The sequence below is a fragment of the Arvicanthis niloticus genome, chromosome 24, assembly GCF_011762505.2.
Source record: "Arvicanthis niloticus isolate mArvNil1 chromosome 24, mArvNil1.pat.X, whole genome shotgun sequence".
Classification (NCBI taxonomy): Eukaryota; Metazoa; Chordata; class Mammalia; order Rodentia; family Muridae; genus Arvicanthis; species Arvicanthis niloticus.
This window is the reverse complement of record NC_133432.1, coordinates 40,037,889-40,055,226: the sequence shown is the minus strand read 5'-3', so window position 1 is coordinate 40,055,226 and position 17,338 is coordinate 40,037,889. Positions and strand designations below refer to the sequence as shown.

Here is a 17,338-nt window from a genome sequence, read left to right as displayed (position 1 = left end):
GCTTTCATAGTTGGGAAAGGTAGAAGAGGTATCATTTTGAGTCAGGACCTTCCTACACCATGGCCACCACAGCTGCCACCACTGGGGGTCCAGGTCAGTACCCAGCAGAAAGCAGGCAGGGAGATCGCGCATTCCCCTTGGCGTGACTTTTTCTGCTCCCTAACTTTAGAATGAGTACAAATGACTCCCTCCCTTCCTCCCTCCCTCCCTCCCTCCCTCCCTCCCTCCCTTCCTTCCTTCCTTCCTCACTTTAGTCTTCCAGCTTCGATTCTCTCCCACAGCCATTAAGTCTCAAGTAGCAAAGGGACCATGAGAAAGAACAGAAAGCCATGCTGACTTACCTCCATTCTCGTGACCTAGGATTTTTTTGTGAAGTCTGTTAATCACATTGCCACCTTATGTCCCAAGATCCTTTGAATATACACCCCCACCGTGAAAGCACTGTCTCACGTATGGATCGTATTTTATGAACAGCCACATTCCCGGGCTGTAGGGGACTGTAGAAAAGTTCACCGAACGAGGTTCCAGACCCACAGATGGCTATACAGTTGGCTTTTATTAAGTCAAATATTCTGGCCATATTTGCCCATTGAACCATAGTAAAAACTGCAGCAGCCTTCCTGTACGGGTAATACGTGACCTCATCATAGCAGGGTGGTCTGGGGGTGCGGGGGAGCAGCTGGGAGCAGTCTTATGATAGGATGGTCCATTTCACCCTAAAAGTACCTTTGTTTTAAACTTTTCAGTGATGAACAACAGCGAGACTATTTAATGGAGAGACGGGACCTCGCCATTGACTTTATCTTCTCTTTAGTGTTAATAGAAGTCTTGAAACAGGTGAGTGGTTTCCTTACTCTCACTTTCTATTAACTCTTTGTAAGACTGACTAAGTCTTAGAAGTCTGAATTTATGGCTTATGAGTTAGTGGGCAATGTGAATCTTGTTTATTGATGACAATAGATCATATGTCATTATTGGAGTGACTGTTAGAGATAAGCTGTTTAATAGTCTCTGCCAAATTCAATGTCATCTTTTTTTTTTCAGATCCCCCTTCATCCTGTAATAGACACCTTAATACACGATATTATTAACTTGGCGTTCAAGCACTTTAAATACAAGGAAGGGTAAGGTGATTTCTTTCCCTAGAGTATTGACAACATTGAATGCTTACTTCTTCTAGGTTAGCTCGTTGATCTTTTCCGGGCACCAGATCTCTAACTTGTCTAATCCTGTTCCACTCAGGTACCTGGGTCCCAACACTGGCAATATGCACATTGTGGCCGATCTATATGCGGAGGTCATCGGAGTGCTGGCCCAAGCCAAGTGAGTGAGCCCCAGAGCCCTTGAGCCTCTAGCTTACAGAAGCCCTTGCATAGGAACTGGCATTGAGTTTGGTATACGTGCACATCCTGAAACCAACTAGAAGCTCTTTAAAGCAGGTCCAAACCGGCTCTTCCCTCTTGGCAGTTGGGCCAGATACCACCACATCCCTACATTTCAGGCCACTGTTTCTATGAAAAAAAAAAAAAAATGCATGTGACCAAATTACTTTCTCTCTGCTCAAACATTCCAAAGACATTTTTTTAGTTCTTCAGTTTTGTTTTGTTTTTTTAATCCACCAGGACCAGAGAGTTACCATCTATCACCCGTAAGTGGGAAAATTCCATTCTACAATGTCCCCTTTACTACAGACCTTACTTAATTCAACTGGGCTAAAAATGTCCCAGACATTGTCATGGAAACAAGTCAGGGGGGAAATTCTCCTTGCTAAATTTATCTGGCCCCGTGATACTTAGCGGGCTAGAAGAGCGCCATGTTAGGCCGTGAGCACTGATAAACTCATTCCAGATGGAGTCTCACCCTACTTACCGTTCTTCATGCTATACAACCCAGAGGCATACCAGTCAAGAGCCTGAATGTCTAGGTCAGGTGATCTGAGCTAAGGACGTGGTGCGAATTCAGGCCAAGGGAACAGCTTATAGGGAATGAGACCTCAGACCTTGTAAAGCGCAGTCTGAGAGACAGAGAGAAAGACAGAGAAAGAGAGAGAGAGAAAGACAGAGAGAGAGAGAGAGAGAGAGAGAGAGAGAGAGAGAGAGAGAGAGATCTTCAAGAGATGGAGTTCTTCATGCCCATAGGTTAGTGTGTCCCTTAACCCTCTTGTTTGCAGTAGATGGCAATAATACAGGGTTTCACAACTGATCAGTGTACAGAGTAAGATACTATGGCATGCTCGCTCTAAATGAGACAGCCATATACTCCATGTCTCTAAGGTCCAGGGAGCATCAAGGAAGAGGAAGCAGAAAGATGGTTAAGAACCAGAGGTAGTGGCTGCCTGCCATGAAACAGTGTTTGCTAAATGTGACAGGGCTGTTGCCCAGATGAACTCGAAGCAGCTATGGATCCATGTTTAAGACCGGCCGAAGATCAAGTCAGCCCAACTCCCCGCATGGATGGGGCAGGACTCGTGAACTCTCACCCCTGTCTGAGGAGCGACTGGCAGTTGACAGCTGCTAGGGACAGAGTCAGGTTGCAGGCTGGGGGTCTGGCGAGTCTGCCCATGCTGTCTAGTACCAGCAGCACTGTGTGAGCACAGTAGGCTTTTTAAAAGTGCACACGAAGTTGGAAAGGGAGAGTGACTGGGGGATCGGAAAGGAGCTGGAGGGAGGCTGGGACTGGGTTTCATTAAAACACATTAGATGCAAGTGTGAAATGCTCAAACAGTTAAAAAAAAAGTTTTAAAAATTAAAAATTATCTTAAAAACTAGCGATCTAACTTCATCTAAAGAGGAAAACGCTTAGTGTTTTTAGTACAGACGTCCTCGCTGTGTGCACTTGGGTTTGGTCCCAGACCCCTTGTTCCCATGGATACCAAAGTCTGCTCATGTCTCATGCAAACAGCATATGTAGTCTTTACACATAAGCTTTGCTCTTCTGCCATGCAGCTAAGTCATTCTGGGTAACCTATAACCCCTAATGCCATGTGAATGCTGAATAAATAGTTAACATGCTGCATTGTTCGCGGAACAGTAAAAAGAAAATTAAAAAAAAAAAACCCACCCCAGAGAAATGAAATTTTCTCACTTAGCATGGAAGTGCATAATTTATCAAAACAGGCTTTTTATGTTGTCATCATCATCATCCTCGTCATCGTCGTCGTCATCATCGCTGTCACTATCCTTTTATTAGGAAGCACAAACAATTATTAGCAAGAGTTGATTCTGTCCACTGTCTTTTTTTTGTTTTGTTTTTGTTTTTCGAGACAGGGTTTCTCTGTGTAGCCCTGGCTGTCCTGGAACTCACTCTGTAGACCAGGCTGGCCTCGAACTCAGAAATCCACCTGCCTCTGCCTCCCAACTGCTGGGATTAAAGGCATGCGCCACCACTGCCCAGAAATTCTGCCCTCTGTCAAGTCTTGAGAATTAAACTAGGGTCATCAGGCTTGGCAGCAAGCACCTTAACTTCCTAAGCCATCTCGCTGGCCCCTCATAACATTTTTCAAATACTTACATAGCAACTTCACCTCACCCAGGTAAAACCATAAAATCATAGAAAATAGAATCACCCCCAACATGGCTTGCTGTGATTTTTCCTTCTCTCTGATCCATCTTTCCAGCAAATGGGTTGTCTGTTTTCTAACACAGAAAAACATCAACATTAGAGAGTGGAGAGGGACCGCATGGAGGGCAAGGCACTGACAACAGGGAGAAGTATCAAGGTCGATGACAGACAGCCACAGAGAACCAGATGAGGATACATTAGATGACAGGTGCTGGAGAGTTGGTCAGAGGTGCAGAGGACCTGAGTTCAGTTCCCAGCACAAGGCAGCTCACAACTACCAGTAACTCCAGTTTCAGGGGATCTGACGCCCTCTCCTGGCTACCACAGGCACTGCAGGCCATTGTGCTTGAGTCTCAAGTACACTTGAAAAAAATCTATTATGATCATTGTGGTTCATGAATCACTAGGGAAAGGAGGAATGATGTGTTTTAGAAAGATTTTCATTTAATTGAGTAGTGAATATATTTTCATTAAACTGAATAAACCTGCAATTATCTGGTCATTAACCCATGAGTACCTAGAAAGGACTTTAAAAAGAAAAGATCAATATGTATATTTGCTGACTCATCAGACTCTGGAAAATCTCAGTATATTTTTTTGTAATTATACTAGCAAAAAATTTCTCATGTTATGACATGGAAAGTTTGGTATGTTAAAATAACAAAAATGAATGTTTATAAGTCTCTTAGTTTTTATGAATAATGCACAATACTGCATATTATCAAATGACCATCCTTAGCTAGGCAGGCTCTGAACAAGTTGAGAAACAGTGTCCTGCCAAATGTGCTAGCTCAAGCCCATCGTCCCAAAACTCAGGTCACTGGAGCAAAAGGAATGCTGCCAGTGAGTGGCTAGCCTGGACTTTTCAAAGTCAATTATAAATTTAAAAGATACTCTGGTCTGTGGGGAGTGGAACTCAAGATGGCGCCCAAGGTGGGGCTCAAACCCACTGGTCAGTGTGTTCTTAAAGTGTTCAGGAACTCAGACAGCCCATGAGATATTCTCAGCCGGGCAATGTGCTGACTTTATTGACAGATGGTGCAAGCTCTGTGTATACCAGGGGCACCACTTTATTGTTTCAGTAGACAGATTCTCTCTGTGTTATCAAGAGGGGGAAAGAGGGTACGTGGCTATCTGACACAGTGTGCTCAACTTTCCTCCTTAACAAAGATGAACTAGCTCATTCTGATTTCAGATTGAATACCAGCTCTTTCCTCCTTGTGACTTGGTTATTAGGGCTCTGTTTGGTCTCGGAGTTTTAGCCGAGTCGGTGTTTAGCCTTTGTAGTGGCAATGCCTTTAATCCCTTGCCTTTAAGGTCCATCTTGATATTGAGACATGAGAGTGTAGTACTAATTTCTTCCAAAGTGAACTTAAGTTAAAGATAGATTTTCTAAGTACGTGGGTTAAAATTTGATACAGATCTTTAGATGATTGCTTCAAAGATTCCTAGATTTGAAAACTGGGTTTTCTTCTCTTTTCCTCCATACCCATGAACCATACATTTTAAGACAAAGGCTTATCTTTATTCATGTTTTTCTTTCTTCTTTTGTTGTTTGTTTGTTTTATTTTTTTCAAGCCAGATTAGATTTTATTAAATGCAGCTTTATTGCTAAGCGCCTCTTGGGTGAGTTCATTGGCCCCAAAGACCAAGGCCAGGGAAGTCACCATGGGGAGGGGGGAAGAGAATAAAAGAAAAGGCACATTCAGACAGAAGGGAAGGTTGGGGGCGTGTTTTTCTTTTCTTTCTTTTTTTCTAATGCTTGTGGATGCTTTACCCTCCTGTATGTTCTATGTGCATGCAATGCATGCAGAGGCCAGAAGAGGGCGACACATCCCCTGAAGCTGGAGTTACAGGTGGCTGTGGGTATTGGGAATTGAACCCAGGTCCTCTCTAAGAACAGCCAGTGCTCTTAACCACTGAATAATTTCTGCAGACCCCTTTATGTGAGTTTCATAGAATACCACAAATTGAGTCATTGTTTAATTACTGTATATGCTAAATGCAGCACCAAATAATATATTAAAGGAAAGACCATAGACAATCTTGTTTCTCTAAAACAACAACAAAAAAAGAGATCATTATAAAGGAAATTAGATTTTAAGTGGAAATAGATCTGCAGGTTAGTTGTATCCTAAAATAACATGTTTATGTCATGGGGAAATTTCACAGTAAAAAATAGTTGGATCTATTTTTAAACGAAAAAGTAAAATTTCAGCCACTTCTCATCATATTGACGTACTGAGTTACATAAGCAGTCTGCCCTTTTTCTAACTCTCCTTGTTAGCTGTGGATTGGGATTAAATGAATAAATCTCTAACTTCAGGCCTTTTCTACAAGATGTGCCTGTATTCGAGAGGAGAAGTGAATTGATATTAATACCATTTCATATTAATAACACGTTCTAACTGTGTTGACTCTGAGATATTTCTCAATGATGTCCTCAGAGTGGGTGCACAAGGGTGTGAACAGCTTCTGCTTAACCACCTCCAGGTCAGCAGACTTCCCACTCCTAGGCAGTTAATGCACTCAACATAGTTACTGAGTACCTACTGTGTGCCTGATCTTGTGGAGTTTGCATATCTAGCCAGAGGTGTCAAACAATAAACATTAAAGGAGTAAATTGTAACACATTCAAGAGCCTTTCTCCCCACCTCCCCAACCCGTTTCTCTTCCTTTCTCTTTCCTAACACCTTCCATCCTTCCTTTTGTCCTTCCTTTCCTCCTTTCTTTCTTCCTTTTATCCTTTGGTAGTGGAAATTAAACCCAGCACCTTTCATATGTTAGGCCAACAACCACCATTGAACCTAGGTCCTCAAGCATGCTGGGAAACAACTCTATTGCAGATCTATATTCTAGCCCTCATCATCTTGTTATGTTTCCTTACACGCTATTTTCTTTTGACATAGGATCTTTCTAAGTTTCCCAGGCTAGCCTGGAACTCTCAGTATATCCCTGGCAGAACTCTCAGTATATCCCCTTAAAATTCCCAACCCTGCCTCAGTCTCCTGAGTAGCTGGGACTTACAGAACTGTACCACAGCCCAGGATGCCACACAGATGTCTGTGTATTCATCCACATCATGGTCGTTTGCGTCATTGAGGAAAGTTGCTTGGTCTGTCAGGTCAGCTGCCTTTCAAGCTCTATGCATTAGCTGACTAGGTGGTTGCCCAGGTGATATGTCAGGATGCTAGGGACACTGTAACAACGACAACAGACTTGAGAGCTTTACTGACAGACATTTATTTCTTCAGAGCTCCAGGCATCAAGTCCAAAGTGTTGGCAGGACTGATTCCCCTGTGAAGAAGTAGCCTTCATTGTGGCCTTGTCTATCTGTGCTGTGTTCCGATTATCTTGTGTTTAAAACATCCCGGGCATATTGAGGGGCGCTCACGCCAGACAGCCTGTCCACCCTTACCTCTTCAAAGCCCCATCTCCTAGAATAGTCACACGCATTCTGTGTATGATTTGAGGAAAAGATATAAACGACGCACAACACTAAATCTAGGCCGGAGCTGGAAGATATATTTTTAGTGAGTTTTCAGACCACATAGGGAACATACTTAAACAATCCTGGATTCAGTCTCAGTGTGTCACATAGGATTAAGAGGAGGGAAGTCTGAGGTCAGGCATTGCCTTCAGGCAGCAGCTCCATCATCGATCAGCTGTCCGGCTTTATTAGGTTTTGAAGACTTGATGTTTGAGAAGGATACAACCATGCAGTTGTATCACAGGACTGCGCTTAGGACTAGAGCTACTGCGTGTGGTTGAAGTGCTGTAGACTCCTCCTAGATATCTAGATATCTGTTGCCTCTATGGTCATCTTTGCCATCTTAATGTAGGTATAATATATATATATATATATATATATATATATATATATATATATATGTGTGTGTGTGTGTGTGTGTGTGTGTGTGTGTGTGTGTGTGTGTACATATGTACCACACACACACATATGACATAGAGAAGAATGGTGTCATTAGAATTCAGGTTTTATATTTTAAAATGTTCAGGAGTACGATTCTGTTTCCACTCAAATGGGCATTGCCTGACACCAAACCAAGCTTTCTAAATTTAATACAATTTACAGTTTTAACTTTATAGTGTCTTCATCTGAAAGACAAAAACCACAATTTTACATTCCCTGTGGTATTCTTACTTAATTTTTACTGTTAAAGTGTAACATAACAAATATTTTCTTCCTTCTTTCCCAAGTATTCGGGAAATGTCAGAAATGGCAAGACATTCCAGTTTGAAATGATGTCTGGGAAGTGGATATTTTGTAGAAATCCGTAAAATGCCACTGCAGATCAGGGGTGAGCCCTTAGCCGAGTCGCCAGCCTGCTGCAGAATACCTCAACTCAAATGCATTTAAATCCTCACATGGGCATTAACACTTCTGCTCAGCTGCCTTTCTAAAAGGAATGCAGCAAACATTAGAAACCCTATAAAATGTAAGGTTTAGTAAGCTGCCACAAGGGGAGCACCATGCAGGCCCATCCTGTGTCTACCAGCAGAGGGTCCCTGAGCCTGCTTCTGCTTCCTGTCACATGTCCTGTGATGTCTATCTCAAGACAGCAGTTGCTCTGAACTCACCAGATCTGGGCAGTTCATGTTCGGCTTTCACGATCACAGGTGCTCTTCCTGGGTTAGATTTGCTATACTCCCCAGCCTCCTGTGTTGTGGAAATTATTAATCCTGACTTGGGGTTCCTGCCTCACCTTTGATCATTTAGTCCCCGGATTATAAAACACACACACACACACACACACACACACACACACAGCGCTTAGATCTACAATAAAGCCTTAAATAGCACAAGAGTTGGGCAGACATCTATCCTCCATGCTGGTAGAATCTACTTTCTTATCTATAACCCCAAGTTACTACTTACTATGTTTGATCTGGGCTACTCTTAACTCCAATTGGCCTGCCCACAGGGCCATGTTTTCTTTATTCCTAACCCATGGCTGCTTCTCCTTCTCCTCCTGCACCGTCTTCTTCTTGGTGTTCACTCTCTGACCCCCAAGCCCATGAAACCTAAACCCCAACCATGTCTCTTCTGCCTAGCTATTGGCTGTCGGCATCTATATTTACCAATCAGAAATAACTTGGGTCAGGGTCTCTTAGTGTCTTACGTGCAGACACTGGAGCATCCAGTCTTGGGGAACCAATATTAGCATTAGAATACAAGCAGCATCAGGACAACTCACTACACTCCTAGCCTTGAGACTGAGTCTTTTATTGTTTTTTATTATACTAAAACCTTATTATGAAGAACCCCACATTAAAAAAAAAAAAAAAAAAAAAAAAAAAAAAAAACCATTAGCCAGACTCAAAGTCTGTACATCTGAACTACTTACGGCAGGGCGCTGCAGAACTTCGCATTGGATTTTACATTTTCAGGTGTTTCCCACACGTATTTACCGCCAAAATCTGAAAATCTATGACAGAGTTAGAACTAGAAAAGCAATTAGCTTTAGGGGTTTGGGTTTTTTGGTATGTTTGTTTGAGACAGGGTCTCTCTATGAAACCCTGGCTGCCCAGGAGTCCCTGTATAGACCAGTCTGGCCATCAACCTGTCTCTGCCTCCCACGTGTTGGAATTAAATCATGTACCACCATACCTGGCCCAAACAATTAACTTTATATTCTTGGTTTAAATTTTTTAAAAATGATGTTACAGGTGTAATTGGTATTAATCTGCTTTTCAACAAAACAGAGAACTTGAGGATAGGCAAGATGGTTTTTGTATCTGTCTTCAGTCACCAACTCAAACCCTAGAAGCCTATTCTATACTTAGTAGGTGGGTCATTCCTATTTATTTGTTTGTTTGTTTGTTTGTTTGTTTTTGTTGCTGCTGCTGCTGTGGTACCAGGGAGCCGGGACTTTGCGATGCTGGGCCAGTGCTTTTTGACTGAGATGCATCCTCAGTAACTGGTTCTTTGAAACATGACGAAATAGTTTCATCATGTAGCCCAGGCTAGACTCAAGCTAATGGTCCTCTTTTCTGCCTGTGCCTATGCCTTTAGAGTAGAGGAGTCACAGGCATGTACCAGCCTTCACCTTTTTCTCTCAGATATAATTTCAGTTTTCCCATTACTAGACTTTTCCTTCAACTTAAAATATATATTTTTCCATAATCATTAACCTAAAATTATACAAGAACAGCAGAAAACGTTGGCAATGGAAATTGGGGGTATTTTAGGCATTATTTGAGATAAAGATCCAAAAATTATTCGTGGTCGCTGTCAGAAATAGCCTGTCCCATGAGCTGCATGCAGATGCTCACTGTTGGACACTCTGGACCCCAGGGATCTGCAAGTATTTTGGTGTTAGCTAAGCCTGAGAAAACAGACGGGTGTTTTTTTTTTTTTTTATCTGTTTGGTACACCCAGGTTAAGAGCTAAACCATCATGAGAGGGTCTAAACAGCAACTTAGCTCAGTCTGAAAGAGATGCCAAACATTCTATTGAACAAAGGACGGGAAGGGGCCGGCTGAACTCTGTCAGATCCTCGTGATGGACGGACACCTGTTGCACTTTACCTGATCTGAAGGGCTCCGTCATTGTGACCCGTCACGCATGGATGCTGGAGACCCTCATGATGGTGACTTCCTCACTTGTTATTTAGTCAGTCTTTTGTGTTTTCTCAGGTTCCCTGCTGTCAAGAAGAAGTTCATGGCAGAGCTGAAAGAGCTACGGCATAAAGAGCAGAGCCCCTACGTGGTGCAAAGCATTATCACCTTGATAATGGGGATGAAGTTCTTCCGAATAAAGATGTACCCCGTGGAGGACTTCGAGGCATCCCTCCAGTTCATGCAGGTGAAGTCCCCACATGGGAGTCACAGATGTTTCCCTCGTGAAGTTCCTTCCGGCAAAATATTGTAGCTAGAATGTGAAGAACCCACACAGGCAGTGCCCAGGCCAGGAAGGGTCAGCAGCCAGCGCTCACACGTTTCAAAGCTGTGGGACGACACACACTCAATAGAAAGCATAGTAAACGTTACAGAAAATGTTCACAGTGCTGAGGGTTGGCTCTAGAGCCTTGTTCACGCTAACAAAGCTCTCTACCGCTGAACGGTGACCCCCAACACTTTTCATAAAGTTTTTATTGTGTAACTGCATCTCTCTTGGTTGGCCAGGTTAGTCTCAAACTTGCAACCCTCCTGCGTCGGACTCCCAGCTCACCTTTTATGTTTGAGTCTTGTGCTTACTAGCATGATGTAGTCTGTGCTTCTTATGATGCTGGACCATATTAGTAATGGTAACTTCTGGGCCAGCCACACAGCCAGCAGGGAGGCCAGGGACTCTTCTGTGTACAGCCATAGTGGAAAGTTGGGGGCTTTAAATGTAAGCTCCCTTTGGGATACTTTCCACTTAGATTGAATGTATTGGAACAAAACACCATTATTAAGTCAAAGAGTATCTGCATTTAACTATACATACACATACATATATGTTATAGTTATGTAATGTAGTTTTACATATATACATATACACATACACATACATATATGTTATAGTTATATAATGTAGTTTTACATATATACATATACACATATATATACATATATGTTATAGTTATGTAATATAGTTTTACATATATACATATACACATACATATATGTTATAGTTATGTAATATAGTTTTACATATATACATATACACATATACATACATATATGTTATGGTTATATAATGTAGTTTTACATATATACATATACACATATACATACATATATGTTATAGTTATATAATGTAGTTTTACATATATACATATACACATATATATACATATATGTTATAGTTATGTAATATAGTTTTACATATATACATATACACATACATATATGTTATAGTTATGTAATATAGTTTTACATATATACATATACACACATACATACATATATGTTATAGTTATATAATGTAGTTTTACATATATACATATACACATATATATACATATATGTTATAGTTATGTAATATAGTTTTACATATATACATATACACATACATATATGTTATAGTTATGTAATATAGTTTTACATATATACATATACACATATACATACATATATGTTATGGTTATATAATGTAGTTTTACATATATACATATACATATATGTTATAGTTATATAATGTAGTTTTATATAAATACATATACACATACATATACAGTCAGCTTCTAGGTAAGTCACAAAATGCCTTAACACCAAATAATCAAGTTGCCAAAACATAATTAAAACTTTCAAATGCTCTTGGGGTTTGGCAGCACCATTGACTTTTTCCCTTTCCTTCACCCATTGATGTCACACTGTGCTTAAGTCTTGGCTGATAGTGACCATTGAGGCAGCAGCTCTGGGTGGGCCATAGTGGCATTCACAAGCATAAGGACTTTGATGCAGGGAGAAATCTGTCTTCTCTGTACTATGAAAGAGAGTCTTAACATTACCGACTTCTGGGAACTTGGCAGAACACAAGCCTCCATTGAGCTGAAGGAAAATGTCTGTGTCTGAAGGGATTTCTCTAGTGCTGTTGCAGCTGAGGTTGGTGTTGATCTTCCTTGAGAATTGAGAAGTGTGAATTAGGGTACAAGCTGTATGGCTTCATGGTTCCGACGGCCACAGTCAGAAAGAGACTACAGCTGTGGGTGAGGACAGGTTGGACTTCTGCACTGCCAGTGTGGGTAGCAAGTAACGTGTTGGAATGCAGCCTTCCTGTTAGAAATAAGTTCAGGGTTGCAAGAGAGTGTGCTCTGAAGAGCAAGCACACTGGCAGGAAGTGCACCCGGCTTTTATTCTAACACAGGTGGTGGCTCTGTCACTTCCCCCATTGGCTAGGGTTGGACCTTACAGTCTTTCATGGTTAGTTTAGAAAGATTCAGCAAAGGGAATGAAGAGGGAAGAGGGCAGCCCCTTCAATCCTTTACCTGCTGAGTGTATGGCAGAGCCTGTGGTAAACAAAGGCTTTATGGGGAAAGGAGGCGATTGAAGCATTTGTTTCAATATAGGCTGCAGATAAGAAGATGTTAATTTGTTATAAGCACGAGTTTTATAGTGTTTAATAGAAAACACAGAATGTTTATTACACTTCAATGGCTAAACCCAGAATTACCAATTGATCTAGCTGGTCCACTCCTCTTCTCACACTAAAGAAAGTGAAAACAGTCCACACAGAGGCTTGAACATGGGTGTTCATAGCAGTATGTTAATAGTAGCTGAAAGTTGGAAGCAGTTTAAATATCTCTGAACTTGGATTAAAAACAAAAAACATGGTATTTCCATGCAACATGGTAGTAGTTTGGTGTAGTGAGTTCCAGCTATCTGCTGCAACATATAACCCTTAAAACATCACGCTGAATAAAAGACGCCAGTGTTAATTCTACAGCTGGCGGGGAGAAAACCACTGACCCAATCAATCGTGGCCAAATTAATTAAAACAAGCAATTACTTAAAGCAAGTGTTTTGTGTACCCAGACTGCCTTTCCCTAAGGTGGGACTCAAGAGGTGAGCATTGAACTTGAGGAAGACAAGGCTTGTGTAGCTCAAGGGCAGGGGTCTCCAAATGGGGAATTTGATGTGCAAGGGTTACAGGAGTGAAACAAGTTAGATTCACAGACCTTCTGAAACAAAGACATGATTGCAAGGTGGTTGTAACAAGCTAGTCATGACGAAGGTAGGGTTGCAAGATGGTTATAATATCTTTGAAACAAAGACATAGATGCGCAGGGCGGTGGTGGCGCACGCCTTTAATCCCAGCACTTGGGAGGCAGAGGCAGGCGGATTTCTGAGTTCGAGGCCAGCCTGGTCTACAGAGTGAGTTCCAGGATAGCCAGGACTACACAGAGAAACCCTGTCTCGGGAAAAAAAAACAAAAACAAAAACAAAAAAAACATAGTTGCACTCCAGAACCATTTGTTGTTAAGGTTATAGGTATGCATAACCCAATCCTTGAGAAACAGATTTAATCATAAGTATTATGATTAAATACTTAATCATAATACTTAATCACCATAAGTAGGGTGAACCCAATTTGTCTTTATGTAAAGATGGCGTTCACACCCAAGAAGGAGGTGGGCTGCTGTTTCATCACTAGACACAAAAAGGCCACAAGTCATATGAAACTTTTCCACTCAGTGTTCACAGTCAGCAAATTTACAAGAGAATGTATCATAGAGTGACTAGGATGCCTAGGTTGAGGACCAGAGTGGATGCTGAGATTGAGAGAAACTGCCAAACTGTACAGGGTTTCCTGGGGGGATGAGATGTGTCATTAAAAAGCTATAGGTTAGGTGCAGGATGAGAACTCGACGATAAATATAGAATGAGACTCCATTCTATAGTCAGTCTGTCTCAGGGACTTCGTAGGCTCAGGTCATTCAGCCTAGGATGAAATTTGGTGCAATGATACACTGAAGACATTAGGAATTATTTTTTTTTTGCTAGTATTGCTAATAATGGTTGAAATATGAAGGTAAGAGTTGATGTAGGCATAAATATCATAATTGAAGACAGCACCTCAAAGCCATAGGAAGTCACTGACGTAAGGGAGGGGCTGGCTAACTGGGGCAGGCCGACCTTCTTCCAGAATTAGTCCCTAGGCGACCAAAAACACACTCTCTAGTAGGCTGTAGCTTTGTAGGCAGAGAAAGTGGGGGAAGTGTTCCAGAGGCTTCCTTGCATGAGGGGAAGCCTCCCAGACTTGCTTCAGCAATGAAGGACACACCTAGAATGCCAGGCCCTGAAAGTAAACACTTCTGTAGGAAGAAGGCTGTCCCCATAGGTAGACCTGACAGGAATTTACTGTTCTCGCTAGGGATTTCTGTGACCTGATCAGTGGCCCAGGACCCCACAGAGAATTAAAGAAGCCATAGAAATCTATTGGGAATGAATGAATGAATGAATGAATGAATGAACCAACCAACCAACACATGACTTGTGCCTGGGTATAGTTGTTAGTCCTTTCAGGACCAAGAGAAAACAAGTCTTGGAAAGGGCCTCTGATTCTCTCAAGCATTTAGACCCTACACGAATGCTTGAAGACAGTGGCTTTTAGTAGACTTCAGAATGTCCGGGATAATTGGGTTTATTTAAGTGCATTGCTCATGCGTATTTCAATCTGTTTCCTCCCATACTCTTGTTCTGCTTTCTAGGAATGCGCGCATTATTTTCTGGAGGTCAAAGACAAAGACATCAAGCACGCCTTGGCGGGGCTCTTTGTAGAAATCCTTGTCCCTGTGGCTGCTGTAAGTTGTGTTTTTCGTTTCTAACAACTTCTGCAACCTGGATGGCACGCCCAACAGTTTCCCCAAGTGGAATATTCTCACGAGTCTCTTCCTACTGTAGGCTGTCAAAAATGAAGTCAATGTCCCCTGCCTCAGGAACTTTGTGGAGAGCCTGTACGATACGACATTGGAACTTTCCTCTCGGAAAAAGCATTCCTTGGTTAGTAACTATAGAAGAGTCCTGTCCCAGGTGGGGAGCCTGGAGCTCCTTGGGAGAAACCGACTTGGGAGTGGGTCGTGTCCACACACGGGAGAACAGCCTCAGCCTCTCCGACTTCAGAGCTTGGGTTTAGCACAGGCCCATGAATAACTGTGGTAACTGAGGATTAGACCCACATCCCCTTGGAGGAATTTTCTAGTCCCGTGGATTCAGCTGTTTATTTAGAGATTGGCTAAACTGAGTTTCTGTTTGAATTTCAGAGAAGTTTTTCAAATCTAAAGGCTAAAGTTTATAATAACAGTTTCTCGTCTCCGTCCTGGGAATGAGCTCGTGCTGGCTAATTCCTATCTCAACACTCAGAATCCAAACTGAGCCCAGAAGGAGCGAGAGATGACCCACAGGCAAGAGCTCTGAAGGCTGGCGTTTAATTCTTGAGAAGGCAATGTAAAGTCTTTCAAGTTGGTGCACAGTGAATTAAACTCTGGTTTATAAGCTGGCAGCAGTGTGCCAGCTATAGTCATGATAATGTCAGGGAAGTCCCTCGTTCAGTAGCCGGCCACAGGCCTGGCCTGTGCTAGTCTCCAAGGCCTGAGCATTCCTGTCAGGGTCTGAGCCAGCACCCAGTTGTTCAGCTGGTAGTAGTGCCAACTTTGCTCATTTGCATATAGTCTATGGTCATTAGGACTAATTGCTTGCGTTTATTGGCCAGCATTAGAGGTGCCTCCAGTGGGCACAGTACTTCAAAGTCCTCTAAGACTAAGTTCATGTCAAGAACAAGGCTGAGCTGAAGCGTGGACCCTAAGCTCATCCGTGAACCATTGTTTCTTGCTAGTCCAAGTGAGTAGGTGTGTTTCCCTTTAAATCTCCCCTAGCCCCCCGAGGTGTGTGCTACCTGGTTACGTAAAATGATGGTGAGCTGTGTGCGCGTGTTCTTTGGATGGCTGCCTGTTGTGAGCTTTGCTGTCTCTCCAGTTGCTGTGGGAAAGGAGCCCAGTTAGACAGGAAAAACACAGTAGCACCTCTGTTTATCCCGTCATGAACAAATTCCTGCTGCGGTTACATTTGTCTTGGTGGTGTTTACAGGACCATAAGAGCTCTTTCAGGAATCCCCCTTAATTACAGGAAGATTGCAGGAGAAGGTAAATATATAATATAAATATATAAAATATATAAAATATAATATATATAAATATATACATTTACCTTCTCCTGCATATACTATATATATACATATGTATGTATATATATATACACACACATATATATGTATACATATATGTATATATACACACATATATGTATATATGTATATATATGTATATGTGTATATATATATATATATATACACACACACACATGTACACACACACCTGCTGCTAAGACAAAGACAGACTACTAGATATTTATGAGTAAGAGAAATCCAGTAACATTTTCAAACTGAGTGTGCCTTCATGGGTGTCCTAGCTTCTCTGCTTCTGTGGTAAAACACTGACCAAAATCAGAAGAGGAAAGAGAAGCATTTATTTGGCCTAGATCTTATAATCCATTATGGAGGGAAGTCGAGGCAGGCACTGGAGGCAGGAACTGAAGCAGGACCATGGAGAAATGCTGCTTACTACCTTGCTCCCCAAAACTTGCTTGCTCAGCTACTTTTTTAATATAGCCTAAGACTCATATGTCTAGGGATGGCACCGCCCACAGTGGGCTTTGTCCTCTTATATTAATTAATGATCAAGACAATGTCGCATAAATACACCCACAGGCCAGTCTGATGGAGGCAGTTCCTCAATTAGGTTTCTCATCCCAGGTGACTCTAGCTTGAGTCAAATTGACAGAAAGAACCAGCATGATAGTTGGTTTGTTTCTGGTGGTTGAGAACACTATCTAAAATTCTAAATTTGCTTTAAGAGTTCATAAGTGAAAACAAAGTTAGTCAATTGGCTTTCTGTATCACTAGACATGAAACAAACATCTTACTGTATGTATATTACTAGCCAGAGTTCTAGATGATTCTATGCAGTCATTGTCAGGAAGCACCCATGAGTTCTCGTGTTTGTACAGCTTGTGTTGCATTTACTGGGGCCACATGGTCACAGGAGGACGTGCTGAAGCTATGGGTGCAGAGAATGTGTTTCCTGGTTGGTCTGTCAACTGTCAGTCATCCTGTGGCCTCCACTCCTTTCTCCTCAGGCCTTATATCCCCTGGTGACGTGTCTCCTCTGTGTCAGTCAGAAGCAGCTGTTCCTCAACAGGTGGCATGTCTTCCTCAACAACTGCCTGTCCAACCTTAAGGTCAGTATTTGTCAACTTGACCACAGCAGACATCTTT

General features: G+C 42.0%; 1 protein-coding gene across 7 annotated transcripts in view; it reads left to right on the top strand.

The window, feature by feature from the left end:
- Positions 1 to 17,338, top strand: part of Fry (FRY microtubule binding protein) — a 374,882-nt gene that overhangs the window by 228,133 nt on the left and 129,411 nt on the right. For all 7 annotated transcript variants that reach the window (XM_076923845.1, XM_076923846.1, XM_076923841.1 and 4 more), the window contains 7 exons: positions 747 to 837; positions 1,045 to 1,124; positions 1,243 to 1,323; positions 10,219 to 10,387; positions 14,718 to 14,810; positions 14,911 to 15,009; positions 17,200 to 17,301. In XM_076923845.1, the coding sequence (XP_076779960.1) occupies positions 747 to 837; positions 1,045 to 1,124; positions 1,243 to 1,323; positions 10,219 to 10,387; positions 14,718 to 14,810; positions 14,911 to 15,009; positions 17,200 to 17,301 (715 nt within the window). The remainder of the gene's footprint in view (positions 1 to 746; positions 838 to 1,044; positions 1,125 to 1,242; positions 1,324 to 10,218; positions 10,388 to 14,717; positions 14,811 to 14,910; positions 15,010 to 17,199; positions 17,302 to 17,338) is intronic.